The sequence below is a fragment of the Dermacentor silvarum genome, chromosome 1 (genome assembly GCF_013339745.2).
Source record: "Dermacentor silvarum isolate Dsil-2018 chromosome 1, BIME_Dsil_1.4, whole genome shotgun sequence".
NCBI lineage: Eukaryota > Metazoa > Arthropoda > Arachnida > Ixodida > Ixodidae > Dermacentor > Dermacentor silvarum.
The window spans coordinates 57941280-57966736 of record NC_051154.1 but is presented as its reverse complement, the minus strand read 5'-3'; the positions used below and the strand labels follow the sequence as shown (position 1 = coordinate 57966736).

The 25457-nt window shown below is 44.0% G+C and overlaps 1 protein-coding gene across 2 annotated transcripts in view; it reads left to right on the top strand.

Annotated features, from left to right (window-relative positions):
• The first annotated feature begins 471 nt into the window (after nt 1–471).
• Nucleotides 472–25457, top strand: part of LOC119463882 (CCR4-NOT transcription complex subunit 11-like) — a 43481-nt gene continuing 18495 nt past the window's right edge. For both annotated transcript variants that reach the window (XM_049668508.1, XM_037724706.2), the window contains exons 1-9: nt 472–614; nt 925–976; nt 1097–1202; nt 3829–3963; nt 7307–7420; nt 12767–12820; nt 12894–13009; nt 13676–13808; nt 19944–20153. In XM_049668508.1, coding sequence (XP_049524465.1) covers nt 939–976; nt 1097–1202; nt 3829–3963; nt 7307–7420; nt 12767–12820; nt 12894–13009; nt 13676–13808; nt 19944–20153 — 906 coding nt within the window. In that variant the 5' untranslated portion in view covers nt 472–614; nt 925–938. The remainder of the gene's footprint in view (nt 615–924; nt 977–1096; nt 1203–3828; nt 3964–7306; nt 7421–12766; nt 12821–12893; nt 13010–13675; nt 13809–19943; nt 20154–25457) is intronic.

The window sequence follows — 25457 nt, the reverse complement described above, 5'->3', positions numbered from 1 at the left end:
CACTTTCCAGTCACGAGGAATGGAACCAATGGCAGGAATTGCTGAAAAATGTGGGAGTTTTCAAGGTGCGTTGACTGCTGCTGATCAAACTTCTTAGTTTGGTTGGTTTGGTCGCTCGGTCTTCTGTTTTGCTGCTACTTTTTGCGCAGCCACAATGCAGCAGAGACCACCGAGTTTGTAGAAACGCTAGGAAATTATTTATATGGCACTCTGAGGCTCGCTAGTGGTTCTGGGGTGTCCATGTCCAGGACCTTCATTTACGCAAAAACAAAAAAAAAAAAAGTGAAGTCGAAAATGAAGTGTCAGTACTGCGTTAGCGGGGACGTAATTGAAAGGTCGTTTTGCCTTCGAAAGCGCTGAACGTTCGGGGTAGCATGGATTCCAGCTTTCTCCTATCGAAACTGAAACTTACAAAATTGTTTAACGACTACCATGCTTTACTAGCCCAATCGGCATCGTCATTACGGCGTCCGTAGCAGGTTTGCACGAGTGCGTGAAAAACATCGTGGTGTATGGGACGTTTTGAAAAAAACAACGTAATGATGAATTCTTCTTTAGTTGATGTCCAAATGTATGTTCTTTGAAGGCGATTTCACATAAGTAGCCACCTTCCGGTAAGAACTTTCGTTTGCAGTACAAGCGTTTTTATTCCTGTGATCAGCTCGACAAGCTAAAGAACAACCGCCTCTGACTGACGATTTTTGTCTGTCAAACTACCATTTCATCGTTTCCCTACTTACGATCGCGAACTTCATGCACATATGCTTTCCATAGGAGTTGTTTATACGACGCTTTCCGTGAATGGTTTGCGCACAGCTAGATAATCACTGCAAATGTCTTGTTGCATAGCCTTTAAAAGCTCACACCTCGTAGTGATAGCTTCTAAAGACAACTACAGCTTGTTCATTTTGTGTGTGTGTCCAGGTTTCCATTCACTCATGGCTTTATCAGAAAAGGAACTTGCTCTTCTACTCAGGTAATAAGTTGCTCTTCACTCACGACCCGTTTTCTTTTTTCGCCAACGTGGAAGCAAAAAATTGCTGTGAGTACTGCAATCTGAGCTGTTCTTATCCTCGCACACTTTTGTTTATTTCAGCTTGTTGCAGGATGAGCAGCTAGAGAAGCAAACTTTTGAATCCCTAGGCCAGGCACTTCAGCACAATTTCGCCAAGCAAGACCACTTCCGTGTCAGCTGTGCCCTGGTTTGTTGAGTGCATAATACTTTTATCTCCAGTTTTCACTGAGCAGCTTCTAAGCCCATAACAAAATCTGAAAGACTATAGAGCAAAATACTTTTTAACAGTATTCCTGGTTAACACTTCCAATTTATGTGGAAGGAAACTATTGATTGATGCAAATAAAATATCTTCAACAAAGCTTGCTGCCAGAAATCAGCATGGGATATCTACACCTCATGGCACTTCTTACTTGTCCAACGTTACAAAAATTTGAGTGTCATACTCTGGCAGACACTAGTACGGTCATTACATGCAATTTTGAGATTACCCTGTGCCTCAGTTAAAATGCACTGTGCCATCCACTTGTTTGAACACACAATATGCTCAATTTCTCTTAGCTTTGTTGGTAGCATAGAAGGGCCATCCTTTGGAGGACCAGTTTGGTGCATTTAGCAAGCACTGGAAAATAGCAGCATGTTATGCCATGAAAATGTTCTTCAAGCTTTCAACAAGTGTTTTAAAGTAGAGTGCAGGGACATTTCTGAACCTTATAATCTTTGCCTCTTCATCAGAGCATTTGTTTGGTCAGGAACTTGGAAGTAAAGGTAATGAAACTTCTGACATTGATCCCATCAGCTGAATTGGAATGGGTGCAGTTACCCAGTTGCTCGACATAATCGCCACATAGCCTGGAAAATACTTGGCAGTCACTTGGGCAATCATGCTAGCAACTACTGGTCACTGCCCTAGTGACATTGGCTGGTAGTGCGGTGGTTGTTGCTGTGGTGGAATTTCCTCAGGAGGCAATGGTGGGAACAAACGAGTAATTCAGCAATAGCTCCAGGCAGGGGCTCAAAGTAAAAATACTTGGAAATCGAAGCACATTTTTGTGACTAATAAGAGAGGGAATAATGATGTTTCATTTCTGAATGCCCAAATCACTGGAAAACTGCATGCTCTTAAGAAGAAAATATGTGTGTGTGTGCCTTTTTAAATGTGTGGAAGCTACACCATGTGCAACCAGCATTGCTATTGCATCACCTGCTCTCGTGCTCTGGAGAGCGTCTCTTTCCCATCCTCTTAGGCTCATGATTTGCGCAAGAATCGCCACACAGTGCACTAACAGGTCACATAGCCTGTACCGCAGCCGTGGCCTAGTGGTAGAACGCCCGCCTCGGCTGCGGGAGGCTGTGGGTTCGATTCTCACCGCCGCCGGGCACCCACTGGTTCAAAAGGGTACAAGCGTACCCCGGCCTGGCGTTCGGCTTCCTTCAGGGGTGATACGCTTGGGAAAGGAGCCTGCGCCCTGAATTCCCGTCGAAACCAACGTGAGCACGGAAATCAAGTGGTGTCTGGGCCGTTCCCATGGCGGTCATTTCCCATGTGGCGCCCCAAGCACCTATTGAGGTGGGGGCACCTTCGGGTTGAGGTCAAACACCCCTTTCCAAGCGTTGAGGTGCCCCCACCTCAATAGGTGCTTGGGGCGCCACATGGGAAATGACCGCCATGGGAGCGGCCCAGACACCACTTGATTTCCGTGCTCACGTTGGTTTCGACGGGAATTCAGGGCGCAGGCTCCTTTTCCAAGCGTATCACCCCTGAAGGAAGCCGAACGCCAGGCCGGGGTACGCTTGTACCCTTTTGAACCAGTGGGTGCCCGGCGGCGGTGAGAATCGAACCCACAGCCTCCCGCAGCCGAGGCGGGCGTTCTACCACTAGGCCACGGCTGCGGATACCTGTAGTATCGGCCTTAAGTGAAACACGAACAGCACAATCTTTTTTTTTTCCTCCTTTTTTTTGGAAGCAAGAAAACAAAATTACTTGAATACCCTTGAAGTATTAATTAAATAAATAAAATGCTTTTGAAAGCAGGAAGTGACGTCATGCCATTTAGGCACTCCCAAGTTCCATCATAAGTACAAGAAGCATTGTTCAGTTCTGACTTCTGATGTGTCGTATGAACTAAATTTGAATACTACTTTTAAAAACACCATTGTTGAGCACCATATTATTGTTATCTATTGATGGGGGGTTCTTTGTCTTGCAGCTGTAAGGGTTGGATGATGCCGCAAGAACCAGTGCTGTGCTAGCAATGCTAATTCAATTCTAAACGCATTTAGCAGCTAGTTGTCACCGTTATGAACTTTGTGTAGAAGCCTTATGCTAGTAGATTAACATTGTGCTATAGGTTATGTATAACCTATAGTGTGGTAAATGTATAACCCAGGTGTGGAAAATGCTAAACAGAACATATACCGACTGTCGTAGCTCAGCGACTATGGTGTTTTACTGCCAAGCACAAGGTCACAGGCTCCTTGCCATGACAGCTGAATTTTGCTGAGAGCAAAATGTAAAAACACGTCTGTATTTAGATTTAAATGTACATTAAATAAACCCAGGTGGTCAAAAATTAACCCGTATCCCTCCACTACAGCGTCCCTCATAACCCATTGTGCCCCACCCCCTTTGCCAATTTGGGGATGTTAAACCTCGGAACATAGTTTTTTATCGAGCATAGAGGCACAAGATTCTTGCACAGTTGAGTGTGGATGTCTGACTGTCTAGCAGAAATACTTTCAAATGGGTACAGGATTATTTGAATACTTCATTTTGTTTGAGAAGCAGTTTTATGCATGTGAATTTATTTCAGGCCTTGCTCATTCAGCAGTCGGATCTCATCAGTGGGCCATGCCAACGAATAGTTGCACTCTACTTCTTGTACGAAATGTACCGGACTGAGTCGATCCACATGAATCCTTTCATTTCAATCTTTGTTCATCTACTTGTAAGTATGAACCATTTATACTTCTGGAGCTGTATTTTGTAAATTAGATTTCATTTTCCATCTTTTTCACTCTTCGTCATTGACTTGAACATCACTTGCACTGTGCCATTGGTGCACTCTGTCATAAAGAAAGAAGAATGAAAAATGAAATGGAATTCTTCAAAATACAGGCTCTAATCTCCTTTTTGCAGTGTGCTGTGCTAAGTGTGGCATTTTGTTTGCATCAGTTCCACAAGAAAGGTGTTCTGTAGCCAGATCTCATGATTGAGAATAGGTGTATAACACGTGTATTTCGGGTGTTAGCTAGCAATTTCCCTTTCCTGTTTTTGAGTGTATATGAATGCCTTTTTTGGGGGGCTTGTTCACTGAAACGGGTGCAGTTCTGGTTCAGCTCGAGTGAATGAAATAACAGCTTAGTGAAGTAATGTTCATATGTTAAACGGAAGTACAGTGATGGCAGCAGTGGTATGGGTTTGTTTTCATGATGTTATAAATAATAAGATGAAGGATACATAAATCTGCTTGAAAATGCAGTATGGCTTTAGGGTACACTTTTGAATGTGTGAGGGCATCTGGACACATCCGCTTTTTCAACAGAGAGCACATATAAAATTTTCATTGCAGAAGACCCTCACTCGTACTAGTTGTAGAAGGGCCCCCGTGGTGATTTTCTTTAGTCTGTGTACTTCAGGCTAGCTCCTTTGTTACTTCTTGTTACTGCACCAAATGAGTGTTCATCGCATTGCACTGTGAACGATCTGTGTAATCTCGGTGTGATCTGTGCAAGAAGCAGTTTAAGTCAGAATAACTTCGAGAAGGAAAGGTTATCAAAATGCAGCCTTTTGATGGAATGTGACCTTGCATCACTTTTCTTTGACATGCACATTAAATCCAGAGTGAAAATTTACCATTTCATTGTGATAGCACCGTGAGAATGAAGGACTCCTCTTGTGTGCTTTTTACTGGCCACAAATTGTGCAGCAAATAGTCATTATTGATGGAATGTGAGTGCATAGTTTTGTGCATTTCATAGCAGTGTAAAGTGCTAGCATTCTTGCTGGATTTGCTGTGATAACCAACCACTGGCAGTTTGACTATTTGTAGCCGGCTCCAACTGTTTTGTCGGCAGTCTTTAGTCGTCAGTTTGGTGGGCATGGTAGGCACGCTTGCAAAATACCAACAGTCAGCGCAGCAGAGGTACTCTGCAATGGGGCACTGGAAATGCATTCTGATAGGTTGCTAGTAGTTTTACATGTTTTATTGTAGTCTATGTAACACTCATAAGGAACTAAGTACCGTAAAAACCCTAATATAATACGAGGGTTATATTTAAGGCCACAAAATTGGGGGGAAAAGTTTTTTTTGCATAATACATGTTACTGGTGGAGCTGTTGTTAGCACCCTAATGGTAGAGTGGCCAGTCACGGCACATCGTGCACAGGCGTTCGTGGTTTCAGTAGTTTAAGTTTTTCACTTCCATTGCAGCACCTTATGACGATAGTGATGGGCCTGATGGGCTGCCCAGGGCGGCATGAAAACACCCGTCAACGGAGCCCTACATACCACGCTTATTGGTTTCGAGTAGTACAAAACGCGAGGCCCTATTGGTGAATGCATGACGCCACAGTATATCTGTTCAGCTGAGCTGTGCTGTGGCGGGAATTTTGGAGAATTTCGTACGTGGGTGGCTTTGTAGCATTCCTTCCATCGCCAAGGAAGCAAAGTGCTGTGCACAAGAAGTTGCAGACACCGTTTTACTGAGCTGCAGCTTTCATGTATGTACCGTTCAAGTCACGTGATATGAAGCTGCAATGGCAGACTGTTGCAATATGTGTCTATTCGCTTAAGTGCGCATACCAAATCAGAACTGTGGCCCCTAAACAATGAAGTAATTAACTAACAAAACTAATATAAGAATTAATAAGCTGTTTGTGTTAGAACTGTGACTGAGCTTGATTGGTTCTGGTATGTGTTTGACACTGAGACTGCCGGCCACATACATGCTTATGCCGCAAAAGCGCATTTCCAGACATGGCGATCGGTAAATATGGAGATTGAGTGTATGTAGCCTTAGCGCTGATGCGCAGTAATTTTTCTTGCAGAGAAAGAACGATGCCACAGCAATAGTTTCGTTTGTTGTCATTCATTTGTTTACAGTAACATATAATGTGACAACGGCTGTTTAAACACCACTTTTTATGCACAGTCCCCTAAGTTAATGCTGTAACTGACGCTCTGTACCACGTCAGTCGTTCAATCTTTTTTTTACTTGACCTCTCAGCACCTCGGACGATTTTAGCGTCTGCTCATTTCCCTAAATAAAGTTTATTCCTCCTCCTCTCAGCAACGTGTTCTGAAACAGTTTCAACCACTCTATGAACTTTGTGCTTAGTTACGTGGGCCGCTTTACCATCTAAGTCCTGTCCATCTATCCATCGCAATTTTCTAATAAAAAAAATCCGCTGTTTGAGAAATGACTGCATTTTTGCATGGTTTAGCTAGAACGGGATGCACTCTCTACGAGATGGTGCACAGGTCCACAGGTCCTCAGTGACACAGGTGCCTTTTGCAGCAGCTGAACACAAAATTGAAATAAGAAATGAAATCTGGACACACACACACACAAAGCAAGTGAGATCGGCTGTATACATCCCATTGACAGGGTAACTTAATGTGGAGAGCTGCGATGTATACTACCCAGTCAATTTCGCCGTTTGCCACCAAGTCGTGGCCTGATATGTTGAAAACTCCAGCAGGTCAGGCCCATGACCCTCATGACAATTTGCCACGCAACAATAATGGCGATGACGATGCTTGGGGACCGCGCCCTGCTAAGTGTAGTCTGGCGCAGTCGCCGGGTCAACCTGCCTTCGGCACGGTTTGTTGGACAAAAAGTAGCGGACAATGCCCTACGTACATATCAAACACTTTTTGAGTGCAAGAACTACGCACAGAACTTAAATCAAAGCGCAGAACAAGCGATACCGATGTTACTCTACGGGGCGACGTCTTTGATGTACTACCCTGCCAACTTCATTGATCTCCACCAGGTCGCACCACAGTACGTTCAAAACTCCAGCTTTGCAGCCCCATAGGTGCCTGCCACTTTGCAACACTTTTCTGAACCGAAACCATGACTAGATGCTTGGAATGACGTGGAAAGCTTTGGTATCCAAATATAATACACGACGGAGATTACTCATGTGAAATTTTGGAGAAAAGAAAACCACATATTATATGCGGTTCTTTACAACATGTTTCATGCTACAGTGGCTGAAGAACATACATTTGATGGCTGCAAAGTGTGTTCCTTATGAGATTAACAGCATCTGATTATTGCCAGAATCCTGCTGAAGAAACCGGGGGAAAGAAGCCAGAATTTGCACATGTCATTCCGAAGCTGACACTACATGAAAAATACTTCCTTACACAACTGTTGACTGTTCCTGTGAAAGATGTAAGTTATTATTGTATTGCTGCCATTGTTCATATTTAGTCTCAAGCTTCTAGCTTCTTAATTTTCTCCTTTGATATAATCTACTTGCATTTCTCAATTTGCAATGTGCAAATTAGTAGCAATGTGCAATTATTGGAACGACTTTTGAGCAGTGCAAGTTATGCATCGAAATATCATGCTCTGACAACTCACATTTGATGTATTCAATTTCTTGTTGCTTTTACTTATGGTAGCAAGTAATAAGGAAGCCAAAAAGCCAGATTTAAGTCATAGCAGTTTGTGATAATGAGGAAAAGTGCACAGAATGATAGAGGAGGTAATGACCAATCTGCAGTAGCCGTCGCTTGCTAGCTCTGCAGAGTGAACAGGCACACGCACTGTGCATTTGTGGACTGCCTGGTGAGGGTGTCGCTTGAGCCGACATTTTGACAAGTGGACTTGTCTTTGTCAGGTTAAGGGGACAAGTCCTCTTATTGAAACATTGGCTCAACCAACATCCCTAGTTCAACCATTGTTGATCTCTTCAAGTCTCCATCTTCCTGTGAACATATTTCTGGGGAGGACTGCAATAGCTTGGCACAGCATTAATGTCCAGTATTTTTTGAAAAAGTATCATAGTTACTTGGTATCGTGGTGTGGGGTGGCGTAATTAAGTGTGCTCCAGGTGAACTTGCTGCATACTGCAGACGTGCCAAAGTGCTTTACTGCTGAGTTGAGCTACTAGTCTAGATGGACTCTTCTTGGCCAACAGCATCAAGCTCACCATCTGTCGTACCAAAGAGAACCCTGATTAAGCTCTCTTTATGAGCAACACTTATAAGTGGGAAAGTTAATTTTAATAGGGTGTTTTAGGTTTTGCATGCTCTAAGTTAGGGAGACGCAAACCGCTGGGCATACAAAAGAATACAAAAGGAGCACAAAAGAATGCACGCAGAATGTGGGGTTTTCGATATGTAAAGACACTTGGGTGCGCTATTCTAAAGCTCTCTAAAATCAGTGTCCATCCCCTCAGCCCATAGTCATGCCCTGGCTGGTTCCTTGTCAGATTTGGTTCATGCTACTGCGAATAAATTCAGTCGCACTGGATGCAAACAGTCCTTGAAGTTTTTTAACATGTAGGTAGCAGCCACCCCTGGAGATGAGCAAATTTCATCCTCCAGCATCCACAATGCTGAGACACTTGAAAGAGGGCCAGAAGAAGCTCTCGTAACACTTGAAAGCCCGGAATCACTGTGAAATAAGTAAAATTATGTACTGCTGTTGCATGCAGGGTGACACTCCACCATCTCTACATAATGTGTCGCTATTGCCGCTGTCTTGTAAGCTGCCACATGGTGTATTTCACTTTGTAGCACATGACATGATGTCTTTAAGGGAGGACGTGGGTTCTAAAAATTGTTTCCTTAGTTTTGGTTCTACCTGAACTAAACTTCGTGTTTAGATCAATTTTTCATGCTGATTTCAAATCTATAATTAGTTTTTTGATAGCTACTCTAGTTCAGAAAGTATTAAAATCTAAAAATAAATTTCATGAGTACTTCTTATGGGGCTTTTTGGCAATTTCTTCTTGTCAAAGACAAAAAGTAAGATAAGAGCATGACTTTAATGCCAAAGACTTTCTCTAGAGGGTGATGCTATTTTTATTTGTTTGAAAGCATTCTAAAGGGCAAGAAAGCAGACCAACATTGACTGCGAATACATTTTTCTTATTTTCACTCATTGTTACTTTTGATTGTAATTTATAAAATGATGCTAGAGTAACAGAAATAGCATCACCCACTAGATCATTTCATTACGAATACACTGATACCAAACTTGTTATTGTCACTTCACAGCATCATAGAAAAAAGCCCCGTAAGACTGAGTGTGGTGTGTAAAAACATAGAACTGAGAAAAATGCATTTTAAGTTTAGACAGCTGCAACATTTTCTAGAATCCAGCTACAGCAGTATTAATGACATCATTTTGTAGCTCTATTCTTCACGAGAATGACTATACTAAATATATGGCTGTACCCTGCCAGAAAACTGGGAAAAGCTTGTTATAAAGCCATGTACTGCCCCTAAACCAGCATGAGAAACTACATTTACCACTTCATGTGGCCGTTCCAGTGACCTGCAAGCTAAATGAATACACAAATTGTATAATAAAGTAGCCTTTCCATAGACAAATAAACTTACACAATGTTCAAGTCAAATGCACGCACTTATGGAACATTTATTGAATGACCTAAATTGATTATTGTCATTCAACAACACTTTGCTCTACAGCATGCCAGGGCTGTATATGCAGGGTCCTTTGCTGGCTTGTGCCGTTTTGAAAGCCTAATCTTGGTAGCACTACTGTTTAGATGCTCATTTTGCGACTTCCGAAGCTTCTGCGACTAGCAGCTTGAATTTCCGCTCTGTTGCGCACTGTGATGCCAGACACTCCAAGATCGCCGCACTTCTCGCATGCTCAGCCGACTCGCCCACTGAATAGTATGCCGTATCAATGCGGTCTTGGATGCCACTGGACGCGCTGGCTGATGATCCGATGACATCAGATGGGCCGTAGCTATGCCAGTAGAATCAACGGTGACGTTAGATGTGCAGCTTCGGATGTGCAGCGGTGGTTCCGGCCGTTCGGGTAGCGCGCCTTCGTACGCATCCTTCAGCCGTGCGTTCTATGGACGCTTTTGTTTCTTTCCGTAAGATTAACGCGTCATCTTTAGGCGAGCGCAAGACAAAAAGACGGTGCGTGAGCCGCGTGAACGCAAGCGTAGCAGACGCCCACGAGAAACCGGAAGCAACAGAGGACTGAAACGGCGGTGCACGCAAAACAAAAATAAAAAGCAAAATGGCTGCCTCGGTGGCCGCGCCAGCTAATGAAAGGCGCGAGACGGAGGGCTCGTCCTGCGCGCGCGCTCCGCCCAATCAGAGGCCCAGAACCACTCTTCGGAAAAGCGGCGAGAGCGGTCGTTCTGCTTGAGCGGTGCCATTTTGAACTGGCGCAAAATGCTCACAAAGAAAACAGCTACAAAACAAGCCCAAGATGGCGGCGGTCGGCTGGTGGCTGCGCCCGCGGCGCGCGCAGGAATTCTGAATAAATTTTGCCTGCCGCAGGTCGTTTCACGGCTCCCGTGGCATTTTGAAAGCCGATTTTTTCCTATTTACCAATTGAAATCAGGGTTAATAATTTGAGGGCAGGTGCTTGAAGGCCCAAACATTCCTAAAGTGCGTTTTTCCAAAAATTAATTTTTCGGCGGTTTTTTACCATTCTAGAACCCGTGTCCCCCCTTAATTAAGCTTTGTTTTGCAATTCCTTCTCATCGATAGCTTTGTGAAATGATTTGCAGAGTTACAGAGCTTGTGTTTTGTTGTTTTGTGTCATTTATTTATGCTAAACACCCTGCTACAAAAGCCGAAGTGTCTGCTACAAGAGCTGGCTACAAGAGGTCTTTTGACTGTTTCACCATTGATGGTGACTTTTTGCTCGAATTTGGGTGTTTGTCTTGCAGGTGTTTTTATTGTTGCTTATGTTACCGTTATACCTGTACAAATTGCGTTTTTGTTTTCAAAGTGTTTAGCATACAAGCTCTTGCTCTTAACACCTCTGATGATTAGACATTCTTTTTGCAAGTGTAAAATTTCAGATATGATACATGGTAAAAGAACAGTGACAAGAAATCATGTTGGTGTTCATTTCAGTACTTAGAGCACTGATGCCTAAGTACTTCTGTATAGTGCTCATGATAACTTCTTGCAGAAAAACTATTCTCCCACATAGTTGATAGAGTTGCAGCACATACGGGATGCTTGCAGCTGTTTTAAGCTATATGCCAACTTAAAACTTGTTAATGCTCTACTACAAGCAAGTATCTAAACAGCTCGGACCACATGCAGTCGACAGGTGAGCACACACGCAATGTGTGTCCTCTGAAGCAGCAATAGAATCTTGCTCCACATCCGCATAAATGGGCAGCTTTGTGCACTAGTTCATATGAAGCTTCTTAAACCAGTTGTGTCTGCTTCAAAGCGTATTTTACAGGGCAGTAGAGACATTACCCGGGGATGAGCTGGAGAAGTTGGCTCTGCTGCTATAGAGAAATCGCAGGCACAAAATTTAAAGCATCTAGTCTGCTTACACCCTTTAAGGAGTACTATCACAACATTTTAGAGGTTTCTTTTTTTGTGTATGTCTTACATGAAAATTCAAACCTAGAGCTTTAAACACTAGAAAGAACACCGGCAAACATCAGGGCAGCCTAAATGATTAACTGTAATACTTGTTTCTGCGAACCAATTGCATGGTTGCATGGGTGGATATAATCTAGTCTTATTAAATGGTACAAAGTGCAACACACTTCATTCTTGTAATTAAAGAAAAATTGCTAATGAAAGATCGTTGGGTTGCCATTTCAGTGCTTCACAAAACTATCAGGTGCTGTATCATAAATATGTTAAATATGTGCAACCTTATTTTGCTTTGCCTTTATAAAGATTTGTCAATGTTGGTGTTATAATTAATTACCCAAGTGGTGGATGGGTCATGAAGTCATAATACACTGGCTCATTCCGTTCCTGTGATCGCTGTGGTTGCAACATATGAGTGCAACCAGAAGAATTGCGTCCAGCACTCTTGTTAATTTTTTAATGAGCAACATCATCGTACCTGCTCTTATTGCTACACAACATCAGCAAATTTTACTTTTATATCATGATAATGTTAATGACACTAGGTCCACATTTCGAGACCAACTTTAATATCAAGGTAACATATCTTAAAAGCATTTCGTGACCTTCACACTTGTCTAATGTCATCATTTTACATGCAAGATTTCGTGACCTTCACACTTGTCTAATGTCATCATTTTAAATGCAAGAAACATGTAGAGTTTCTGCATGCAAATTTGCTTTTATATCATGATAATGTTAATGACACTAGGTCCACATTTCGAGACCAACTTTAATATCAAGGTAAAATATCTTAAAAGCATTTCGTGACCTTCACACTTGTCTAATGTCATCATTTTACATGCAAGAAACATGTAGAGTTTCTACAACTTTGAAAATTATGGTAATTTGTGCACTGCATATTTTAAATGAATGGAATTGCTATGGTTGCATGGGTGGATATTATTTAATCTTATTAAATGGCACAAAGTGCTACACGCTTCATTCTTGTAATTAAAGAAAAATTGCTAATGAAAGATCGTTGGGTTGCCGTTTCAGTGCTTTTTCACAAAACTATCAGGTGCTGTATCATAAATATGTTAAATATGTGCAACCTTATTTTGCTTTGCCTTTATAAAGATTTGTCAATGTTGGTGTTTATAACTAACCTGAAAAATTTGAACTGTTCTAGCTTTTCAAGAAAACACCTTGGCAGGTTCTAAACTTGGATGAAAGCAACCTTCAGGTTTGGTTTGCTATTATTCTATTGAATTAATGTTGGCACTGTTATGTAGAACTCATTTTGCATTCTTTGACAGATGGGAGACACTGGAGGCATCCAAGTGTCTTTTGCTGAGCGTCAATCTGAAATGCCGCAGTCCAGCCGATCTGGAATACCACTGATCATTGATGACCCTGACCTGAGACGGCCACAGTAAGCCATAGATACCTCTCTTCATATGTGTATGCTGAGGCGTAGTATGATATGTCTGACGTCTTCAACCTGGCCAGTTATTTGGACATTTTTGCAGTTCGTGCCACGGTGAAAAGCTAGTTTGAAGTTGTGTGGGGCCTCTTCTGCCATGGATGAATTTGATAGAATGCCTGTCTACTGCCTAAAAATACAAATGTCAGTTGTTCTGATCATGCAATTTTCTTTTTTTAGGTATATCTTACATCACTCCATGAGAGCCACATTGAGGTTCCACTTAGTGGCTATGGCGTACTACTGCTAAGCATGAGGTTGTGTATTTGGTTCTTGGGCACAGTGACCACATTTTGATGGGGGCGAAATCCAAAAATGTTCATGGCCTTAGATATAGGCATGTGTTGAAGTTTAGTTAAAGATTTAGGTGCATCCCAGGTGGTCAAAATTTATCTGGAGCCCTCCACTTCGTCATCCCGCACAGCCCACTGTGCAGTTCCAGGACGTTAAAGTCCTGTAAATTATTATTCCTTTTATTCTACTATGTGTTGTGGTTTCATGAAAGCTTTGGAAGCATCTGCCTCTGATGGGAATTTAAGAAAAAGGGAAATTAAGTGACCAAGCTGCATGCTGAGCATCTCTGCATCTTTTTTTTCCCCCTTGTCCATTTTCCAGAATTGGAAGTGATGCACCAAGTCCTGCAAAAGCAATGCAGCAGCTTCTAACTGGTGAAAATCCCCCTGTAGAAGGGGTTTTCCAGCCTGAATTTCTTAGGCTTGTTCCTCCGCTTCATGATTGTGATGGTGAGGTGAGTGAATTGTTGAATGGTATTCATGCTGAGGCCCACTAGAATCTGCCGTAGAAGTAGACCTTAGGAATGTGGAACTTTAGCTGAAAGTGCACTCTGTTCTGAGCAGTGCTTGCGACGTCTTGGCCCTTTGTAGCAAGGCCGACCCGAACATGTCGGAGGACGATAAGGTCTTCAAAGGCATTGCTGACGACGCCTTCAATTTACCGGTGTTTACCAGTGTCACCAGCATCAATACGGTCTTCACGGAGTGCCGCTGTCTCGAGCGTGCTAAAAGCCGCTGGGGATCCCAACACATCACACGCCTTCCCAACACAACTGCTACGTCATTTTGTGACGACCTCTTACAACAGCCCTCCCGATGTGGCAACTTAAGGTAAAGGTATCACGGCCACCATCTTGCTTGTAGTTCAGATTCTCCCACCAGGCGATGCCACTCAGTCATGTTTGGAAAAAGCGAAAAAAATCTGCTCTTCGCCATCGCAGTGTGCCCCGATCTGGCCCTCTTGCGACGCTGCGACAAGTGATCCATTGTAGTTGAGGAAAATTCCCCCTCCCCCCTGCTTTTCAGGACAATTTGTGCCTGGCACCATCGTTGTTTTGTTGCTGCGCGTGGTGGCCTTCTCCCCGCTGATACTTTCAACAATGGCTCGGTCGAACCTTTCTGTATATAAAATGGTCAGTGCTAATGATGGTGGCTATTAGTGGTTCATCACTGACGCTTTTGACGTGGCTGTCGTGTGAGTGCATGCCGCTGCTTCGAAAGCCGTCTCGGCAGATGGCCTGCAGACCAGTGCTCACTGCGGAACCTTAAGTGACATTGATCGTCAACTAGTTTTGTTGCTTTCTCTTCCTAGTGTCTATTTTAGCATTTTGCAAAGTACAGGCCCGCTAAACGAAGGTTCTAGGCTTGAAATGGTCACTATTGCTTTGTGCCTCTAAAGATAAGGAAAGGGAAGGAAATTGCTACAGACCACAGTAACTGTCTAGCGCAGTCTGCTGACACCTGAACAGCGGTCAGCAGTGGAGTAGAGGTGGCAGTAAAAGAGTAGGGGTAAAGGATTAGTAGAGAGTATAGAGTAACAACAATATATTTACAACTGAGCGACTAAGTAAAAAGAAAAAAAATAAGACCGTTCGTGGAGTGATTTCCTCAAGAAAGTTTGTCACCGGCCCCGCAAACTGGCACTGTTAGGTCGCGTGGAACAACCGGGTGTCGAGGCCGTACTCTTCGAAGAAGTAGCAGTGCTTTTCTAAGCTACCCCAGTCCACGTGCATAGAAATTAGAGTTGTGGGCATGGCTGACACCAGTTTTGTTTCGACTGCATGTGCCGCGTGACCTGATGCCTATTTCCCAACGTTCAGAAGCCCCCCAGCAAGCTCGTTTCCATTACTTCAGTGCTAACAATACACAGAGCCCCATTGCGTGCCTTGCAGAGCACCAAAAAGCGTGCTTTTTACATAAATGCGCGACGGAAAGGCTTTGAGTATAGCCAACTAAAGCACTATTAGCCTCATGTATCCCGAAACATGTCTCCTTTTTTTATTTTTTTTTCGCGCTGTTTGCAAACTGCATGAACCTAAATGGAGATTAGGCCAAGCAAACAGCAGTCACTGCAGTGGTTTTCGAGGGTATGATGATCACTCGAAAAAGAAAGTGGACAATGTGGGGGTGCGACCATTATGCGAGTGCGATGTTTACGCGGATAAATACAATATATCTTTCAACGAGAAAAGCACCTACTGGAAACCACATGTTTCAAAACTTCACTGGGCGTCGGAACACGTGACATTTGGTTAGTAGCGCACGGCTCGGAATGCTGCAGGTCACGCAGCCATCAGCACTTTTCGCTGCAATCTGCAAGGCTCGCTCATTGTTTGCTGCTAATCCTATCGTTCAACTGGCGTCACGTAGAATTGTCAAACACAATACCTTTCCACACACATCGCACCTCACCGCGTAGGGAAAGCAAGTTTCCAGATATCGCCGTACGAGCCTGCAAAATAGGAGGAGGCGAGGGCAATTTGCAATTCTCCTTGGCACAATGGCACAATAGCCGAACCTGCTGGCTAGCTGGCATGCATTCATGATGTACCGTGCAAGGCGCTTTCTTTCTTTCTTCTTTCTTTCATATTTTTCTCCCCGCAGTCACAAGTAAGTGAGCTCGTGTAGGACTACATTGAAGGCGTGGTTGCAGACAATGTGTGCTTGAAGGAATGTGGGGTAGGCAGGGTGACTAGACTGAGCCAAACACTCAAACCTGGAGAAAGAATTCCCTTCGCGTTTTGCCCGCTTTGTAATGTTTAGTGGCACCACATTTGACAAACGTTGGAACTGACGTGAAACAGCTTGATATCTTTTTGCACAGATGGCGCCACCACCAAAAATCGCCTGTGAGACTTACATATTGAAAATCTTCTGTTTCAAGCACTGCTTATTAAAACTCGTGAGTGCTAGTAATTACAAGACACTGTATGGCTCTAGTAATGTGCAACAATCGTTGTGAATTAGCGTGTACATGAAAAAGAATGTCAATTTGCACGGACCTGGCCAGCCGAAAAATTTGCTAACTTCACTGCTCCCCTGTAGATTCCCTAATTAACATAAGACAATTTTCTCTTCATAGAATCCGAGAGAAGGGCTTGCTGCTTGATTATTGAAAATTTCAGTTTCAGCTTGAATAGTTTTGTCCCTTCTTCGGTAATGCGTGACCAAGTATCGTCTTAAATTGCCAATTTGAAGTAATAAGAACTCACGAACTGTTCATCAGAACACAAAACAACTTCGCATAGATGATAAGTACACTGTAGCCTAAAAAACCGCTGAATATTGTTGTCCTGAGTTTAAAAGGAAAAAATATATTAATTCATAAACTTTTATAGCTTTGCCCATTTTTATTGGCGCCTATTATAAATTTCTAATTGCTTTACACGCAATTTCTCTTCATAGAAACCTTGTATTACATTTCACTTAAAGGCACAGCAAATTTCATTTTGTTATGGTGAACAGTTTTGGCGGAAACGCAGTACAATGAAGGCTAGTACAGCAAAAGCGCTGTTTTTTGCTCCCACTGTTTTGATTGCCGTCAAGTAATGCTTCAGGCTAGGCAATAATACTAGGTGTCATTGGAAAGCACAGAAAGTAAGCTTTCTAATGCAATAAAGTTCACATTCTTCCAATGAGCGCAGGAAGCACAGTGCATCCGCAAACAATGACTGAAATGCCGAGCGTGTGCCGCTGAAGTGGGACCGCCACCTTAACCTGCATCATTCATCGTGAGGTCGAAGCAGTACAACCGGTGGCTCTTTCATTCCCGTCATCTGATCCTTTTCCGGCGACAATCTCCTTGATACAGGCCATGGTCCGTTGGGAGTTGTCAAATGTCAGCCTGCACTCCGTTCATCGTGTACACTCGGAACCTCTTTATCCACGCATGTTCCCTCCTCGCTCCTCTTACTCCTCTTATAGACAACGCAAGCCATCCAAATGGCGTACCGTGGACGACAAGCCGATCTGTTTTCACTGCCGATGCATGGGGCACATCGCTCGCCACTGCCGCTGGCCTTCTTCGACATGCTTTTCTTCGGACTACCACCCTTGTCCCTCGAGTTCGTCCTTTTCATTCGCTCCTTCTATGCCGGACCCATCATCTGACCCTGCGACACCTCTGCCACGACCCCGCTACTCCCACTCACCTTCTCCCTCGTGCCGTCAATCTCGTTCACCCCCGTCATGTCGTGCTCCTTCTCCAACCTATTCGCAGCATAGCCGACCGGAAAACTCGACAGTGCGGCTTCTGGAGGTGGAGCTGCATTGATGACATTGGCATGAAATCCTCGCTTGACCATACCCACGAACCAGAATCTTTTGGAAGTTCTTGTTCACAATGTTCCTGTGTTCGCGTTGATTGACACTGGGGTGCATGTGTCTATTTTGAGTGCTACTCTTCGTCGTCTCAAGAAAGTTCTGACGCCTGCCCCGAACCAAGCTGTACGAGTTGTCGACGGAGGGACTGTCGCTATTGTTGACTCACCATTGCTCAGAGACACTGTGAAAAAAATTACGTGGGACAAAGCGGAAGGTGCCTCAACGAGCGTTTAAAGGAACACCGGTATACTGTAGCAGGAAAGCGGGGTGGGTTCCTTGACGCTCACTGTAGGCATTGCAAGTGGGCTGATGCCAGGGCGGATGAAGGTGACCGCTCGACAAGTGCTCCAGCATACAGAGACTGCTCCATCGTGGGAAGAGCACGAGGAAGATTAACACGTGAAATTATCGAAGCAGAAATGATTGATAGGCTCGGGGATAACTGTATTTCACAACCAGTTATTAGTTAGTTTCACAACAAACAATTGCCTATTCCCGCAAAGAGTTAGATTACCTGTGTAATGGTGTGTAAGGCATTTTTGTAAACGGCGCATGTATGATGATGTATGCGAAAAAGTTGTATATATGTGTGGGTCCTTTTCTCGAAATAAATATTTTTGCAAGTTAGCGTCTGTGTGTGTCACCTCTCCCTTCGTCCTTGTCTTTTCACGCGCTGTAAGCCTCACGATGCAGTACACCCCTTCAACTCCCTAGCCCGAGTTAGCCAAGCTGCAAATGTTCACTACTCACAAGATTAGGAAAACCAAACCACAGTTCAAATGTGACAGTAGCAACTAGCAGAAACAACTTTCATGAAGCACAGCTCGTAGGCGCAGTCCACTCCAAGGGTGCACAAAGAACATGCATGCGCACAGCAGCAGCGCGAATCAGAATGAGTAAAGTCCCTGTAGTGACGTCACTTGTGAGAAAGTGCCACTCAAATGTCTCAACGCAAGTATGACTGTCTCTGGTTGTTAAAAATGTGGCATCTGGGCATAAATGTGTTTCTGCTAAATAAATTTTATAGCAGCACATCCGAAATTGTGTGATAATCTAAAGTAAGCTCAATTAATTAAGATCATTCCATTTATATTTCATGTGTATAATGCATTTGCAGTATTGAAGACAGTCAGTGCTCAAAGCACTTACATGCAGCAGTTACCTTGAGACAAGCCCCACTTATTCAGTCTCAAAATTTATGACACACACATTGACATTCCACATATCATTTTCCCGCAAAGACCTTTTAAGCAGTGCAGGACAAAAATGTGTGATGCCAATGTACTTCATTGCTGATATTGGGGACAAAAATTGTGAAACTGGTGGTAGTCTCAAGATTCCTAACTAGGTGAACATGCCTTGAGCACTGACTAGCTTCAATTTTGTAAGTCTGTAAGTGTGCTAAGGTAGCTAGTTAAAAAGTTAGTGGAATATTGTTGATTGAAGAGCTTGGTAATAATCTCGCTATTTGTGATGTCTGTCACTGTTATAAATCTCAGTCAGCCACTAAAAGTCATTTTGTCTCAAAATCTGTATCTTTTTTTTTTCCCCCCGTCAATGAAGAAAAAAAATTCTGCGGTTTTTCATGCCAAAACCACAATCTGATTATCTGGAATGTCGTGGTGGTGGACTCTGGATTAATTTTAACTACCTGGGGTTCTTTAATGTGCACCCAATGCACAGTACACGAACATTCTTGCATTTCGCCCCCATCAAAATGCGGCCGCTGCGGCTGTGGTCAAATGCACGACCTCGAGCTCAGCAGTGCAACACCATAGTCCCTGGGCTACAGCTGCAGGTGATCATCAATGATTACCCGGTGTAGTGGTGGTGTAGCTTCCGTGAGCACTTCGCAACATACTCTTGCATTTTTACCATAGAACACACTACTGCACTAAGTAATGTTCATTTGTGATGAGCATTGCATGCATACTGATATTTGCAGTATTGTGCCATATTTGATCTGCAGTGCAAGGGACTGAGGCAATACAAAGAAAATGGAACCACCAAAAGGAGTTCATAATATAATTTGTGTTTGTTCATACCCTCCCCCCCCCCCCCCCTTCCTGTGGCTGTGTCTAGTAGAGACATAACTTCAGTGGCTATGTATAGAGTCTCTTTGCATATTTAGTCTTAGGTAGGGTGGTGCAGTCATTCATCACTCCTCGTGTTCTGAAGAACAAAAGAGTCACTCACCATAATTGTGTCACGCTTATGCCATTCACTCGTTCTATCATCACGCTCACACTCTTTTTTTTTCTTTTCAGTTGGTGTGGCTTACTCCAGTTGAACAGGAAGAGCACTCTTTGTTGTGGGAACCGACACTTTGCCAGAGTGATACAGCAGGCCCTGAAGCTAAGCGCCTCATGGCACGTGCCTTCAAGAGCACCCTTACACAGCAGCAGCAGCAGCAGCTCCTGGATGAACTGTCTGCAGACCCAAAGCTTGTTTACCACATAGGTCTTTCACCTGCAAAGGTGTGTTATTGTGTCAGAGCTGTGACGTGTTAGGAATATAATTTTATTAAAACCAAAATGATGTACGAGCCTAGAGCTGTCAACAAATGTGCTTGAGGCAATAACTAAAGTGACCAGATTTTCTGGGCTGCAAAGTGAGATGGCGATGGGGAGTTTCGGGTACGCGAGGCTTACAGACAAATAAGCATCCAATAAGTTATTTGTTGCTGTTATAAAATGCACAGTATTATTCGGGTAGCAGGAGAAAGCTTGTAAAGGAGGGATGTATCTAACCTAACTGAGATGCCTTGCCACTTTACTGTAGTACATGCTGTTCGGTATCCTGATACCGACTGGTTTAAAAAATACACCTGTATGTTTGCTTGTATGTGGGCCAACTCTTAATAACAGAGGTGCTTGCCACCACAAGCAGTAACCTTTGGAAACCTTTATTTTAGCTGTTTATTGCTATCTAATTCCTCGTCACAGGAACGTAACCACGAAGCTGGAGTCTAATTTGCTGGAAGCATGCTGTTCAAAACTGAAGCTGTCCTCAGATTCTATGTCGCATGCAAGGTTGCACAATGGCAAAACTAACAGGGTTTTCTCGCAAAGTGTGAACACAATGTTAAAGTCGATACTGCCCACCTGCAATTGTGGTGGCATGGAAGCAGTGAAAGCAGAGATGTACTGTGTGTACGAAGCACAGAGTCTCATTGTGTGGTGCACATGCACAGCTGTAGGCATTTTCTGCATGAACTGGCATAGGCTCTTTTACTGCACAAACATGCGAACTCAAGGGAAAAGAACAATTGGATGAGCCACTGGACAACAGGGTATGAATTTTGTGATGACTGCAACACTTAAAGCCAACAAGCTTCCTGCTTACGCACTGTCAATTGAAAAAAGCGGTGAATATACTGATGAAGAGGCCGGTATACCACGTTAGGGTAGTTCAAACGCATTGCCATGGCTGACCAGGTGTACACATTGGAACGGGGGGTGTGGCTTGTGCATGGACAATTTCTACAATATTTTTTTCTAAATAATTAAAACTAAATTTAAGGGTGCGTCACTTACTCACACAACACCATTACACAATAATACAGTGTAGACCGCTTATAACGTAAGTCGCCGGAGTAGCGAATATCTACACTATTAGCGGTACCGCACTATAACCAAAACAACGATTTTCAAGCCCGGCACGTATGCAAAACATGTAGACCAAGCATGTAGACACGCTTTGTTCCATCGCGCGCACATTGCGATTACGTTTTCGCCAGTGAGCTGGTGAAAACATAATCGCGATGTAGCCGGTGCTCTTCAAGCTCGACAGCTTTGCACCGAGTCAAAACGAAAAAAACTGTTTGCCGCAACCACTGCGGAAAAAACCGTCACCACTATCGACGCGATTATGAACGGCGACTTTGCGGTGCTGAAGGAACGCGCACGAGGCACACACCGAGTCTGGACGAATTAACTACTATTCGCTGCAACAACTACAGTCGAAACCGCGGTCGCTATCTATGCGATCATCGATGGCGACTACGCAGTTCTTTAGGCACGCGGCCAACGCGTGTACCAAGTAAAAACGAAACTACTGTTCGCCGCAACCGCTGCGGAGAAAGCCGCGGCCGCTATCGACGCAATCGTGGATGATGACTACGCCATTACGAAAGCCCGCGGCCAACGCGGTGTTATGCGCGGCGGTAAACGCAAGAATACAGGATTTAAAGACACAAATAGGCTCGAAGCATTCCGGCGTTGCTGTCATTCACGTACGATTTCAACTGATGACTGTGGCGATGCGGACTCCACCGCTTCATTTCGGTTGGACGCTAGCGCCGTTCTTGCTCTTTTGCGCCGCACATTTGCGGCGCTCCTCGCTCACCGAGCTCCGAAAGTAGTCAGAATCAACCGATGTGCGGCCAAATAAGTCCGAATTAACGAGCGTTTGATTGCATTGAATAATGCATACGCTGGCAGGGAGCACGCACCTTGTTGAGAAGCGTGCTCGCTGCCGCCCTTGTTGGCGAGATTTTCCCGCAGAAGCCGCATTATAACCGGTATTTCTTCTCACGCGGCTGCACTGTAAGCGGTATGCGTATACAGGAGTTCTATGGGAGGGTAAATGGGAGTCGGAAAAGGCCGCATTGTAGCCAGTTCTGCACTATAAAGGGTTACGTTATAAGTGGTCTATACTGTATATGGTAAATATTACTACCTGTCGCCTTCTTTACATGGTTACTTCGTGACCAAATTCTGATTTTGTGCTTCGATACTTATGTGCCATCAGATAAAAAGGAACAAAAGTGGTTATTAAACCAAAATGTACTCTTCATTGAGTAGCTTGAGTTTTGATGCATGTGGAGAAATCTTCAGTGGCATTTATGCTGAGAAAGATGCACACAGTTATACCTAAACATAGTGCACATGTCTGTTAAATGTTTTTGCTCAAGCCTTCTGAACATTAGCATAAATTGATGCCACCTCTTACTTGCTGAAGGGGCTGATTACGAGCAGCAGACATGATAGTGCTTGGTTTCCTGTAACCACTGTCTGAAGAAAGAAAAAAAAAAAACTAAGATTTAATTATGTGCAGAGATGCAGTGACTGAATTGTGTGTCCATACTACCTCTGTCAGACTTAAACTGAACATGTGAGCGCATAGCTCATGCAAATGCGAGCACTGCAAAGCATTCATCACTGGTTCCCAGACAAGTCTAAATAAGCATGTGGCACCTTTCAACAGTGAATGCAGCTACCACATTGAAGCCAGGGCAGTTGCATCAAATGCCTGTTGGTGCTGCATGCTGCTCAGTCACTTCTGATGCAGTATGATCCCTAATACATAATATGCTGCAGTATATTGAACGTAGTGTTGTGTGACTTGGACCCAGTGGTCAATGTTTCACAGCGCTCTAGCTACGGAAACCATGCACTTTCACATTTATGTCAAGTCTGACAGCAGCAGGTACTGCTGTACAATAGAACCCCGCTGTTACGTTCCCGGGTGCTGCGTTTTCCCGGCTGTTACGTCGTTTTCGGCCGGTCCCGGCACAGCTCCCATAGAACCCAATGCATTGGTAACCCCGCTGTTACGTCGCAACTGTGGGACCGTTCCCGCATCATACGTTGCGAACTGCCACCCCGCGCCGGCCCGAGCGGCCATTTTGACTTTTAATGTTGCTTGGCTTGGTTGCTTGACGATGGCATTGGCCGCCCAAAGTGCCGGGGGCGGCACTTATTACGTATTTTCGGTTTCCATCAGTAAAAGTATGGCCCTTGAGATCCGCATTTGCTACCTAAGATGGTGTCTATGACGCGTTGTGGCCCCAAAATTAGTTTTGGCTCATAGATGTTCCGTATAAAGTCGAAGGGCGATAATGCCGTCGCCGCGCGCCATATGCGGTATGTGCGAGTGAAAGCGTGTGAGGGGAGCCGACGACCGCGTCTCGCGCGCGACAGAAAGAAAAGCAGGGAGGAAGCGCGCCTCCTTTCATTGCGCTCGAGGCACTGGCGAGGGAGCGAGGGGGGAGGGATAGCGGGCATTGTTGTGCTCTGGCATCGTACTGCGCGGCGGCGCGCGATCGCGTGGGCCGTATCTTGAAAGCGATCTGCGTGGGGGCAGAGTCTACGCAGTGTAGGTGCGTCGGCGGCTCATAGCTTTGTGCGTGCTGCATGTTCTCGGCGCTCAGTTTGCGTTGAAGCGATAGACAACAGCACGAAGGTCACTTCGCTCGCTTCTGCAGCGGCGCTTCCACACACCGCCAGCGTTTGACAGCGCGTGTCCGCACTCATCGAGTGTGATGTGTTCATGTTTGCCTGTGGGTGCTCATACCATGCTTGTTAATTAGTTAAGAAGCGAATGTTTACAAGTTTATACGGACGATCGCAATCAATACTTCAGCTGTCGGGCGAAACTACTTTTTTTCACACGTAAGAATTAAAATAATATTGTGTGCAGTTCAACACTACTCCCATTTCTCAATTTTTCCTGTTTCCTGGCTGTTGTGTTTCCCGGCTCTTACGTTTTTTTGTTGTTTTTTTTCGGTCCCGTGAAAAACGTAACAGCGGGGTTCTACTGTATTCAAGTGCCAGACTTTAGAGTGCTTGAATGAGGGTGTGCTCCATACTAATAGTGTTGCTCAGCTGCAACGATATCAGCTTGGCTACAGCATTCATGTGCACATGGGCTTGCATGCTATGGACAGCTATATTGTGCAGGAGGCTCATGCATTCTGAGCAAGGAGGTTTCGCCATGAGAGAGCAGCAATGATAATGTGACATTGGAAAATCGTTGATTTATGAAATCCACAGTGGGGCAGTACCAGCAATGCAGCACATTTCTTTCTGCAAGTACTTTGTGGAGCTTGCTTGAACCTCAACGTCTGAATATTTCTTCATAACTTCACTAATGGCAGTGATGACTATTATAAGGCATGACAACTGGTGTTTCTGGCTGCAAGCATACATGCTCTTTTTGCCTCCAAATCAGAACGTTCACCTTATACGCAATGCTCTTTTGTGTGGAATTGACCTTCTGCTGCAGCATAAGTGACCACATATTTTCTCTGAAACTTCTCATATGTATTGCATGGCGCATTTCTCTAACCATCATTTATGGAGTTGTTCATGTTTGCATTGCACTGCCTTTGCATTGTGCACTCTGTGTAATGCTTTATAGGCATATTGATTATTGAAGCTTGGTGAATCAGGTCTTTCTCAGTGTGTTGGCCTAATGAAGTAGTGTTGTGTGATGCAGTCATGCATAATGATAACTATTCGCTCATTCACATCATTATTGTGTCATTAATGTTTCATTACTTTGAGCAACTTCAAAAAGGGAGGAAAAAGCTGTGCTGCTTTCGAGGGTTGTGTCAAGTTTTATATGCTAACCATCCAAAGCCAACAGACAATGAAAATAAAGAAACCATAGGGGAAATATGTAGGGGTGCGCGAATAGTAATTTTTGACATAGAATTGAATACGAATGGAATAGCGGTAGAAGCAACTTGAATAAGAACACTTTTTGAATAGTTTTCAAATAATGAACAACTTTCATAATTAATATAAAACAATGTTCACATCTTGGTATTCATAACATTAGCAAGTCACTGTCATTACAATGCACGTCTCATGAAACATTGTTCATTGAAAGCACAAAAGGAGCATTAGGAACAAATAAGCAGTTTCTTTGCATGCACAGGACTCATCGGAAGAGTGCGAATGATCATTTGTATAGCTGGTGAAGTCTGACTCCCTGAGCGACGAAGCATGCTCCACAAGGAAGTTTTCTTATTTTATGTGAATATTATGCCTCTA